The following is a 12,201-nucleotide window of genomic DNA, read 5'->3' on the forward strand; positions in this document are numbered from 1 at the left end:
CCTCCCGCGGCGCACAGACCCCGCCCCCCTCCCCACGCTCCCCGGCTTGCTCAGCGGCGGAAATGGCCAGGGCGGGGCGAGTAGCGCGGCGAAGGCGAAGGCGGGTACCCTACTCCTCCCTCGTCCCGCCGGCTCCTCCCACCCCGGGTCACGTCGTGACAGGGGCGGAAGCAGCGGCGGCGGCGGCCGAGCGGGGGCTGCGGCTCGCGGCGCGGATCCTGCCGTCTTGTGCGCTCGGCGCGCGGCTCCGGAGAGGCGCCCGTGGCTCCGGGCGGCGCGCGAGGTCTCGCCTGCGCTCTGAGGTGGGGGGCACGCGGCTCCGGGGGCGGGCGTGGGGGCGGCGGCGGATTTCGGGTGACAGTTCTGCACAAAGCAGCTTGGCCGGGGTGCACGCTCTCCTGCCCCTGTGCAGCGCTCCTTGCCCGGGAGGGAGGCGGACCGGTGCCCTCGGGGCTATACCTCCTTCCCCGGATTGGTAGTGGGTGAGAGGTGGGGATCCCAGCCTGAGAAAGGGGGAATTCCCGGGCTGGGGTGTTGCAGCGACCGGGTTCCCCGGTTCATCGCGGTGCTGCGGGTTTCTCCTAACCCCCCCTCCCCGCAATATTTCCTTTCTGTACAGCGGTGCCTTCTCGCCGCGACTCCTTGCACGCCTCCAACGCAAAGGTGAGCCCGGGGAGGCTGTTGCTTCTTCGACTTCTGAGAAGAGACGAGAAAGCTTTTCAGAAAGAGAGGCGGCTGCATCTGGCACAGGGAACGTTGGGGCTCCCTCCTGGGGGCTGTCAGTACCCTGTCACCTGGGGAGTACCTGCGGGGAGTAGGCGGGGGACCCACAGTCCGGGAGTAGGAACTCCCTGGCTGTTCCTCCCAGCCGAGAGCGTGGCGGCGAGGAGCCGGCACGGCCTCGCAGGTGGTATTAGTTCGACTGCGGCGCCGCGACCACGCGTTGAGACGCGAACGGCATTGCCAGGTTGCTGGGGTAACTCCGCCGGGACCTGGGACCCCTAGGGGGCGGCCCGATTACGGTAGCTGTTAGTCAACAGCCTAGCAACCGGCAGGTGAAAGAGGAAGGAGTGGGCAGGCCCAGCTGTAATGAGTTGGGGTTCCGTGGTCTGGAACCTAGCCAGCTGGAGGCCCAGCCCTCCCTCGGGAGAGCGTACGGGAGTCCATAGACCACTCCCTTTGGGGAGATCCGTCACTCCACCTGTGCGCACACAACTCGAGGCTTTTACACTTTTTTTTTTTTTTTAACCTATTTTAGTGGAAGGAAGGCGAGTGGGAGGGACGGTTTCGTCAGGAGGTACAGGAGAAAATGACCATTAATAATTAATTATCTTCCATGCAGAGAAAGTAGTCAACAAAGCATTCGGGCAATTGAACTGGATCCATATTTCGGAAAATTTAATTACTGTGGGTAGAATTTCAGGTGGCCCAAAGGGAAACTTTTGCTCCTTTTGTCTCTGAAGAAGTTTCTAGTATTTTGTCCAGTTTTGAGAAATTATGCTAACACCGCTATAAATTTTTATTCCAACCTGGAGTTCTTTAGATTCATATTTTTATGAATTCTGTGTCTTTTTAAAAAGCTCTTTGAATAAGCTACTTCTGAAAAAATCCTGGGAATTATTAAAGTAGAAATCTAGACATTGATATATTCACCTATATATTTATGCCCCCCCAACCTTTTTTTCTTTCTTTTGTCACATTGAAAGAAAACCAAAGCTATGAATTTAAAATTAGGAAGAAACATGCCTATAAAATCATATTGAACCTGAAACAAATTGATCATACTTAACGTTAGGTGAGTTTACTAATTTGAAGAACCAGGTGGGAAAGCACTTCCAGTAAACTAATTTGTTTTAATGACACTTTTGATCATATTTCTAAGACTATATTAAAAGCACAATTAACTGTAGTCCTTCCAACTTAAATTTTTTTCCTCTATTTTAAGCCCCAAGAACCCAGCAACAGTGAAAATACAGAGATTACAGTAAGTGTCAAAAAAAAGGATGAAGGTACATAACTGTTAATTGTATAATTAACTGAGACAAAATTACTGCCCTAAAAATCTTCAATCATATTTTTCCCAGACAACACAGATTTCTTAATGGCTTTTATAGCTAATGTTTTCATTTCCTCTTAACCATTTCTTGAATTACATATTTCTTCATTGCAATCAAATACATGTTTTTCAGTATAATACATGTTTTTCAGTATACAGTTGGGTTAAAATGTTTGATGAAATTTCCAGAATCTATGCTTTCTTTTTTTTTTTTGCACTACGCGGGCCTCTCATTGTTGTGGCCTCTCCCGTTGCGGAGCACAGGGTCCGGACGCACAGGCTCAGCGGCCATGGCTCACGGGCCCAGCCGCTCCGCGGCATGTGGGATCCTCCCAGACCCGGGCACGAACCCGTGTCCCCTGCATCAGCAGGCGGACTCTCAACCACTGCGCCACCAGGGAAGCCCTATGTTTTCTTTTGAGAGAGCTTTCTTTTTGAGAGTGCTTACTTGCCCAGGTAACACTGTCAAATGTTGCATGAACCTGATTTTATTTATGTTCCTAAACCCCACATTAGACTCAAATATTTTTGCTGCAATACTTAATGTTTACTGTATACATTGTTTACACATGCTTTATTCATGGTTCATTTTATGAATAATGTGGGATATATGTTTTACATAAAAAGATTGGTTAGATTGGACAAAATTTTGAAAATGTGATCCAGAAAGCCTTCTCTGGGTATAAGAATTATAGGTAGACAGTAGTACTTTTAAAATCATTTGTTCTTTATCCAGCTGTATAATGAGTGCTGTAGCACTCATGGCAATTTTTTTAATGGTTGGAGAACTGTAATGCATTTCAGAATATGCATAAGGTATATTTGTTCACAACTAACATAATGGTTTTGAGAAGGTGAAGACTGAGTCAAAGAAAAACCATCCATAACATCGGTGTCAAGATTTCTCAAAGTTGTTATAGATGGCAGACTGAAAGTCTTCACACGTGATGTTAATAATCCATGAAAAATGCGCTTATGAATGTTAGTGCAAACAATAGGATTACGGTTCATAGTGAAACAATAGGACTACAGGCCCTTTAAAGCTTTTCCCCAAGATTAAGATCATATATGTGGGATTTATATCTTAAGATAAAAGCACTTTTCCACTTTCCATTTTCTTATCTATAGGTATGTCCTGTTTATTTCTCATGCTATCGTTTTGTGTGAGGGTATGTGTGTGTAGTAAATATGGATCAAGGAAGGAGATGTGTGATAATTGTAGGATCCATACACTGTTGAGTACTTATGCTAAGCATTTTTCATTCCTTATCAAATTTTTTTTTTTTTTTTTTTTCTGGTACGCGGGCCTCTCACTGCTGTGGCCTCTCCCGTTGCGGAGCACAGGCTCCGGACGCGCAGGCCCAGCGGCCATGGCTCACGGGCCCAGCCGCTCCGCGGCATATGGGATCCTCCCAGACCGGGGCACGAACCCGTATCCCCTGCATCGGCAGGCGGACTCTCAACCACTGTGCCACCAGGGAGGCCCCCTTATCAAATTTAATTGAAAAAATACTAATATGATAACTTAATCATTCATGGTTTTATGCATTATTTTTCGTGTAGACTTTTGGTTCTTAATGTTTCTTTAACTGTGCTGTTATTAGACTAGTTTGAGAACTCATAACATTTGTCCAGTGGAAAATATTAGTGACTATCCAACCCAGATTCCTGTATTCAGTAGTGACTAGACAGTGTGCCTGAGATTTGTTTGTTGGGTTTTATTGAGAAGGAATGAATGAGTGTTCTTTTTAAAGTATAATAAGAGAGCAAAATTCAGGAACTAAGAAGATGCAGTGAGATAGAGAGGAATATTACAAACAAAAATGAGATATTTTTACTCATTGAATTTTATAAACAGTAGTGTCAGTTGTTTATTGGTCATTCGTGTGGTTACATTTTTATATGTAAATGTACATACTACTAATGGATAACATTTACTGAGTACTTATACCAGGTCTGGTGCTTTAAATTAGTTATTTTACTTAATCTTCACACCAATGCTAGGGTACACTCTGGCTGTGCCCATTTTATATATGAGAACACTGAGGTGTAGTCTTAGCAAGCTTAAGTAACTTGAAAGCAATAGCTTCACGCTCGGGCCATCTGACTGTGGCACATATACTCTTACCAACTAAATTACATAATAACTTGACTCCAGAGTGTTGAAAGTATTAGCAGATGCTAATATTTAATGTTTGTTTGTTTGTTTTCAGATTTTCTGATACAATGGCAACCCCACGGGGGAGGACAAAGAAAAAAGCACCTTTTGATAATTCTCCAGATAGCCTTCCTTTGAGGAGCTCCGGTAGGCAGGTATCACTCATTTGTTCATTCAATGCACCTGTTTTGAACAACAGGCTTACTGTGATTGGGACTGAAGAATTAGAGTTGCTAAGCCCCTCAAGGGGCTTGCAGCCTAGTGGAGAAATTCACCTTGGAACAATCTGTGATAAAGTGATAGAATGTAGGAAAAAAGTGTATCTGGCAGAGGGAACTGCAGAGATAAAAGGCGCAGAGTGTGAATCAGCATGGGGTGTTCAGAGAATCACAGCTGTAGGGTTGCCTCCAGGATATGAGCTGGGGCCAGATCATGCTTCACTTGGTGTCATTCATAGGAATTTGGACCTCAGCTTGTAGTTGGTTGGGTGCTGTTAGCAGGTTACTTGCTGCCATCTCTCTTGTAGGACTTTTTTTTTTTTTTTAAGAAAAATATTGAATGATGTAATTCTTTTTTTTTTTTTTTTTTTTCCTTTTTGCGGTATGCGGGCCTCTCACTGTTGTGGCCTCTCCCGTTGCGGAGCACAGGCTCCGGACGCGCAGACCCAGCGGCCACGGCTCACGGGCCCAGCCGCTCCGCGGCATATGGGATCCTCCCAGATCGGGGCACGAACCCGTATCCCCTGCATCGGCAGGCGGACTCTCAACCACTGCGCCACCAGGGAGGCCCTGAATGATGTAATTCTTTTTCTAGAATTTGTCTAGTTTTTTGTTTTGTTTTTTAAATTAATTTATTTTATTTATTTTTGCTGTGTTGGGTCTTCGTTTCTGTGTGAGGGCTTTCTCTAGTTGTGGCAAGTGAGGGCCACCCTTCATCGCGGTGCGCGGGCCTCTCTTGTTGCGGAGCACAGGCTCCCGACGCGCAGGCTCAGTAGTTGTGGCTCATGGGATCCTCCCAGACCAGGGCTCGAACCCGTGTCCCCTGCATTAGCAGGCAGATTCTCAACCACTGCGCCACCAGGGAAGCCCTAGTTTTGAAAATCTATAATACTGAGAGGCTATAACTGCTCTAAGTAAAGAAAAAAAATCTTAATTTGAGAGTGGCTTTTATTTTTGATGATACAGCTTTTTAAAATGTTTAAATTTTTTTTATTGAAGTATAGTTGAAACTGCTTTTTCCTAAGAGAAGCTCATATGCATTTTAGTTCTCTACTCAGAGAGCTGTTGTCAAAGTGCTAGTTCTAAATTTCTAGCAAATTAGCGAGTTATTTGCACAGTGCAGTCTCAGGGAAATGGATGTATCATCAACCCCTCCCCCACTGTCAGGATGCTGTTGATCTTCACGTTTAGAACTTCTAACATGGACGTGATTTCAGTAGTAAACCTCCCACCGCCTTTGCCTTTGGCCCTGCCGGTGTACTGTTAACCTCAGCTGGTTCTTTCTCAGGTGAAGAAAAAGGCCACAGAGACGACAGACGAGGATGAAGATGGTGGGTCAGAGAAGAAGTACAGGAAATGCGAAAAAGCCGGCTGTACAGCTGCGTGTCCCGTGTGCTTTGCCAGCGCTTCTGAAAGGTCTGTTTAGATGGTGGGTCTTGGCCTCACCTTCCTGCGGGTGAGAGCATTCATCCTCAAAGATAGTCTTCCTGAAGATACATAGAGATACTTGTTATCCAACAACAGAGACATTGCCCGTCCATTTTGTATACAGCACGCCCAGCTCTGCCAATCCGTGTCCTCCAGTCCCATCCACAATGGCTGTATCTCTGGTGGTAGGGGGTGGCAGGGGGGACAGTTTGAGGATGGGATGGGGGTAAGAGGTGGGGGCAGAGGAGAGAGAACCTTGACCTCCCTGGAGAGACAAGTATATGCTTATTTCCCTGTGCTGCTTTTCTCCCTCATATAACATACCTTCTCCTCCAACAGATATATACAGGTCTCATTAAAGCTGTGTAGCTAACTGTACTCTTGCCATTTTTATTAGGATGATCCAAGCATAACCTTTTTTTTTTTTTTTTTTTGCGGTACGCGGGCCTCTCACTGTTGTGGCCTCTCCCATTGCGGAGCACAGGCTCCGGACGCGCAGGCTCAGCGGCCATGGCTCACGGGCCCACCCGCTCCGCGGCATGTGGGATCTTCCCGGACCGGGGCACGAACCCGTGTCCCCTGCATCGGCAGGCGGACTCTCAACCACTGCATCACCAGGGAAGCCCCCAAGCATAACCGTTTACTTCCAGAGAAAAATCTTCAGTTAACATTCAGTAAAACCTAGAAAACATATCCTGGGTGTTTTTTTTGTTGTTGTTTTTGGTTTTTTGTTTTGTTTTTTTAATCACAAAGAGGTGGTGGTGTTACTGTTCATAGTGGCATTATATTTCATTCTTTTACTACATGATTGGCTGTGTGGTAGGTTATATTTACTAGATTGCCTGCTGGATGGTCCCATTCCAGCTGGCCAGATTCGTTCACTGTTTAGTATCGGGCCAGATGTTATTACTAAAGACCACACTTCGCTCCTTCACTCACATGCAGCAAGGCCACTGGCATCCCTTCTTTCATGTCTGAAACCCTATCATCACTCCGTGAAGTCTTGATAAAACTGCTAAGTCCCAGGCCCTTCTGATGGGTACCACTGATCTAAGTCCTGTGTCCTCACCATGCATTGTTATGTATCAGTTGGCCTTTCCATTTCCCTTGCTGTAATCTGGTTGTTAGGATTCCCCTGTTATAATTCTGGTTGTTGTAATTCTGATTGTTGGAGATAAGGCAAAAGGGCTCCTAGGAGGTGCTTGATTAAGTTTTTTTTTATAAAGCAATTTGATAAATGTTAAAAAAAAGCGTGATTTGATAAATGTTAGAAAAAACAAAACAAAATGAGAAGAAATGTTTATTCATTACCAAAGCTACCCGTTTTTGCTGTTTTCAGATGTGCCAAAAATGGCTACACATCCCGGTGGTATCACCTCTCCTGTGGGGAGCATTTCTGTAATGAATGCTTTGACCATTACTATAGAAGGTTTGTTCTGATAATTGTTTGAGGTTTCCGTGGTGGAAGGGATGGTGGCTTGGGTGGTGGAGGGGGTCAGATGGTTATGACTGAGCCCCCAGGCTTACTGAATTATTCCACTGTTTCAGCCACACCTGTGCTGACTACCGGTGGGCCAGGACTTTGATGCTGTAGTTTGCATGTGTGTACACTTATGTGTGTGCACACTCAGCGCTCAAAAAGCATCTGCTGTGAGACAGTTATTCTCCTTAGTTTGCAAATTCTGAAACGTCTAGGAGCTGCTTCTTCTGTGCCAATGCATGTGGGCAGAATGCAAAGATTAGGGGGAGGATGCTGACAACTAGAGGGTTCTGGACAGACAGGTAACCATCCCTTCTTGATAGTTTTAAGTACTAAAATTGATAGGAATGCCACCTGTTTTATGGGTGCCATGATAACTACCCCCCTCCTTAAAATATGGCTGGTTAAGTCCTTTATGTAAGATTTCTGCCACCTGTTTTGAAAACCTGAATAACTTATAGCTTGATATATTTATTTTTATTCTTTTTCAGCCATAAGGATGGATATGACAAGTATACTACGTGGAAAAAAATATGGACTAGCAATGGAAAAACTGAACCTAGTCCCAAAGCTTTCATGGCAGACCAGCAGCTTCCCTACTGGGTAAAGAAGATAACGCTTTACTGTTCTGTAAAGGATTTGTAGAGCTAAATGCAAGAGGAATGGATGAAAATACCAATTTTTAGGAAAGTTTTCTTTAATTACATTTATTCTTTCTGTAACTATTAAAGCAAATCACATTTTTGATTCTTGTAGAAAAATCACGTAATTCAACCTATAGTGTAAAGAAGAAACTAAAGACTCATTACCAGCTGGTGATAGTCAGTGCTAAGTTTGGTGCATATCTCTCTCATCTTTTTTTCTATTCATGTTTTTCTATGTATGTTTAAACACAATTTCATGCTTTATATACAAATCCTAATTAGGTTTAAAATCATACTTTGCATGTAAGTTTTTGCTAACTGAGTTGTTTTTTTTTTTTTTTTTTTTTTTGTGGTACGCGGGCCTCTCACTGTTGTGGCCTCTCCCATTGCGGAGCATAGGCTCTGGACACGCAGGCTCAGCAGCCATGGCTCACGGGCCCAGCCGCTCCGTGGCATGTGGGATCTCCCCGGACCGGGGCACGAACCCGTGTCCCCCGCATCGGCAGGCGGACTCCCAACCACTGCGCCACCAGGGAAGCCCCGAGTTTTTTTATTAAGTTAACTTTATATCATTTTTCCATCTAGCCGTTTTTTGAAAACCTATTTTAGCAATTGCATATATAATATAAATATAACATCATTTAATAAATGATTTGCTAATTTATTTAATATTACAGGTAATTTGAGCTTCTCTCTGCAAACTTAAAAATTTTTTAATTGAAGTGAAATTCACATAACTATTTGTAAAATTTATTTATTTTATTTATTTATTTTTTGGCTGCATTGGGTCTTCATTGCTGCAAGGGGGCTTTCTCTAGTTGTGGCTGGGGGGGCTACTCTTCATTGCAGTGCATGTGCTTCTCGCTGCGGTGGCTTCTCTTGTTGTGGAGCACGGGCTCTAGAGCACAGGCTCAGTAGTTTTGGCACTTGGGCTCAGTAGTTGTGGCACTTGGGCTCAGTAGTTGTGGCACACGGGCTTAGTTGCTCTGTGGCATGTGGGATCTTCCTGGACCAGGGTTTGAACCCATGTCCCCTGCTTTGGCAGGCGGATTCTTAACCACTGAGCCACCAGGGAAGTCCCCACATAACTTTCAATTCACAAAAAATTCACATAAAATTAACCATTTTAAAGTGTACACCCCAATGGCATTTAGTACATTCACAATGTTGTGCAACCACCACCTCTGTCTAATTCCAAAACATTTTCAGCATCCACAAAGGAAACCTGTGCCCATTCAGCAGTCACCTCCCATTCCTCCCTGCCTCCAGCCCCTGGCAACCACTAATCTGCTTTCTGTCTTTATGGATTTACCATTTTGGATATTTTATATTAAGGAATCACGCAGTATGTGACCTTTCATATTTGACTTCTTTCACTTAACGTAGTGCACTTGAGAATCATCCTTGTTGTAGCATGTATTAGGACCTCATTCCTTTTCATGGGGGAATAATATTCCACTCTATGGATCTGCCACATTTTACTTATCCCTTCATCTGTTGATGGACATTTGGGTCATCTCCACCTTTTAGTTAACTGCAAGCAGTGCTGCTGTGAATATTTGTATACAAATATTTTTGAACATCTGTTTTCAGTTCTTCTGGGTACATTCCTAGGAATGAAATTGTTGGATCATAGTAAATCTATGTTTAACTTTTCGAGGAACTGATAACCCTTTTCCATAGCTAACTGCTGCACCATCTCTCATTCCCACCAGCAATGTATGAGAGTTCAGATTTCTCCACATCCTCACCAACTCATGTTTACCATTTTTTTAAATTATAGCTGTCTTAGTGGGCATGAAGTGGTATCTCACTGTGGTTTTAATTTGCATTTCCCTAATGACTAATGCATCTTTTCTTGTGCTTGCTGGCATTTGTATATCTTCTTTGGAGAAATGTCTATTCAAGTCTTTTGCCCATTTTTAAATTGGGTTGTTTGTCTTTTTGTTGTTGAATTGTGAGTGTTCTTTATCTATTCTGGATACTGGGCCCTGATCAGATAAGTGATTTGCAAATATTTTCTCCTATTCTTTAGGTTGTCTTTTCACTTCTTGATAGTGTCCTTTAGTGCACAGAAGTTGTAAATTTTGGTGAAGTTCAGTTTATCCATTTTTTTCTTTTGATGCTTGTGCTTTTGGTGTCATATCTAAGAATCCACTGCCAAATCTGAGGTCATGAAGATCGATTCATATTTTCTTCTAAGAATTTGATCATCTTAGCTCTTTACATTAAGGTGTTTGATCCATTTTAAGTTTAGTATGTGTGTTAAGTAGGGGCCCAACTTCATTCTTCTGCAGATGGATATCTGCATGCTTTTTTATTTTGGAATAATTTAAAATTTATAGAAAATTTGCAAGGATAGTACAGAGTTCCTGTATATCCTTCACCCAGTTTCTCCTACTGTTATCATCTAACACACCAGGATTATATTTTGAACTAAGAACTTAACATTGGTACAGTACTAATAACTATATTACAGACTTATTTGGATTTCTTCAGTGTTTTCATTAGTGTTCCAGGATGCAATCCAGGATACCACATTGCATTTAGTGTGATACTTTTTGATGCATTTAGTGTGATACTTTTTGACTACCTGCAACTAAATTTAACTCTGTTTCCTTAGGTTAGAGCTAGAAAGCCATTCTGACAACAGTACTAAGATCCCCTTTGCACTTCTCGGGGCCTGAGCTAGTATTGAATCAGAAATTAGACTGATGGGGTAAAAGTGGATTTTATGGGTGGCCATGGCGCAAGGGGAAGAAAAGGTATTTACTTGGAAGTGCTGAACGGTTGTTGACCAAATCATGTGAAGAAGATGGCAAAGTGAGAGGTGGAAGATAGAAATGCTAGCTCATGAGGTGCCGACCCATTGATTTTGACTTTTACTTTCCATCTAGGTTCAATGTACAAAACCTGAGTGTAGAAAATGGAGGCAACTTACCAAGGAAATCCAGCTGACTCCACAGATAGCAAAGACGTACCGATGTGGTATGAAGCCAAATACTGCTGTTAAGGTATGATCTCTGTTGGTTTTCCTTTTGAATTAATTGATGTGTTAATTTAGTTGTCAGTAAATAATAATGGTGTATATTTTTCAATAACTCTGTTGATCATTGTATCAGGATTATATTGTCCTACGTATAACAGAATCTTAACTACAATGGCTTAACCAATTAAGGCTTTTATTTTTCTCTCATTATAAGCAGTTTAGAAACAGGCAGTCCAGAGTTGGTGTAGGTATCCAAGGAAGTCTCCTTTTAGTTTCCAGTTCTGTCACAAGATCATTACTGCACTGTCAGCCATCATTCCAACTTAAAAGCAGAAAAGATGGGAAAGGCTGGGGTCTCCCAAGCCAAGTCTCTCCCTCTTTTATTGGGAAACCAGGAGCTTTCCTGGAAGTTCCAGCAGTAGATTTCTATTTATAGCTCATTGGTCAGAATAGTATCATGCAGCTACTCTGAACAGCAGTAGGGACCAAGGAAGAAAATATTTTATAACTGTTGCGTGTTTTATATTTTATAAAATATTTTATAACTGGAAGAAAATATTTTATAACAGAATCAAAATTAGGATCCTGTTAGTAAGGCGAAAAAGATATATATGTTTGGACTGTTAGCAGTCTTCCATAGTTGGTATAGTGTGCCTGTTTTGAGATTTGATAATTACTTCGCGTTTAAAAATGTGTTAATTGCTTAAATGTGTTAAAGCATTCATCTACAAAATGTCTCTAGTTCCATCAGTACATTAAAGAATATTAGGAATCATTGTAATCTCAGAAGCAAGAGGCTTTCTTTTTTGAAAATTTTGATTTAATTCACATAGCATAAAATTCACCTTTTTAAAGTATGTAATTCAGTGGTTTGCTGTATATTCACAAAGATATGCAGTTATCACGAGCAAAATATTTTCTTTTTAAAGAAATGATGAAAAGCTCTATAAAGTTTATGATCAAGTTTTTAAAAGCCTGGGATTTAAGATACAAATATTATTAAAGTGACTCATAATTATTGTAAATATATTTGGAAGATTTTGCAAAGTGAAATGGTGAGAAAAAGGGTATGAACATTTAGGAGTTCTGTGTTTTATTGTTTTAAATTTTACACAATTATTACATGAATATAATCTCGGGTTTTAAAAAAGTGAATTGAGGGCCTCCCTGGTGGCGCAAGTGGTTGAGAGTCCGCCTGCCGATGCAGGGGATACGGGTTCGTGCCCCG

General features: G+C 42.6%; 1 protein-coding gene across 5 annotated transcripts in view; it reads left to right on the forward strand.

The window, feature by feature from the left end:
• The first annotated feature begins 169 nt into the window (after window positions 1-169).
• The window catches only part of KDM1B (lysine demethylase 1B), a 57,466-nt gene continuing 45,434 nt past the window's right edge, over window positions 170-12,201 (forward strand). Inside the window, exons 1-8 of one of the 5 annotated variants that reach the window (XM_060109138.1) lie at window positions 170-302; window positions 620-663; window positions 1,946-1,984; window positions 4,270-4,369; window positions 5,721-5,848; window positions 7,200-7,289; window positions 7,832-7,943; window positions 10,882-10,998. In XM_060109138.1, the coding sequence (XP_059965121.1) occupies window positions 4,283-4,369; window positions 5,721-5,848; window positions 7,200-7,289; window positions 7,832-7,943; window positions 10,882-10,998 (534 nt within the window). In that variant the 5' untranslated portion in view covers window positions 170-302; window positions 620-663; window positions 1,946-1,984; window positions 4,270-4,282. The remainder of the gene's footprint in view (window positions 303-619; window positions 664-1,945; window positions 1,985-4,269; window positions 4,370-5,720; window positions 5,849-7,199; window positions 7,290-7,831; window positions 7,944-10,881; window positions 10,999-12,201) is intronic. The other 4 variants (XM_060109142.1, XM_060109139.1, XM_060109141.1 and 1 more) reach the window with 4 other exon arrangements.

The sequence above is a fragment of the Mesoplodon densirostris genome, chromosome 10 (genome assembly GCF_025265405.1).
Source record: "Mesoplodon densirostris isolate mMesDen1 chromosome 10, mMesDen1 primary haplotype, whole genome shotgun sequence".
In the NCBI taxonomy this organism is placed as follows: Eukaryota; Metazoa; Chordata; class Mammalia; order Artiodactyla; family Ziphiidae; genus Mesoplodon; species Mesoplodon densirostris.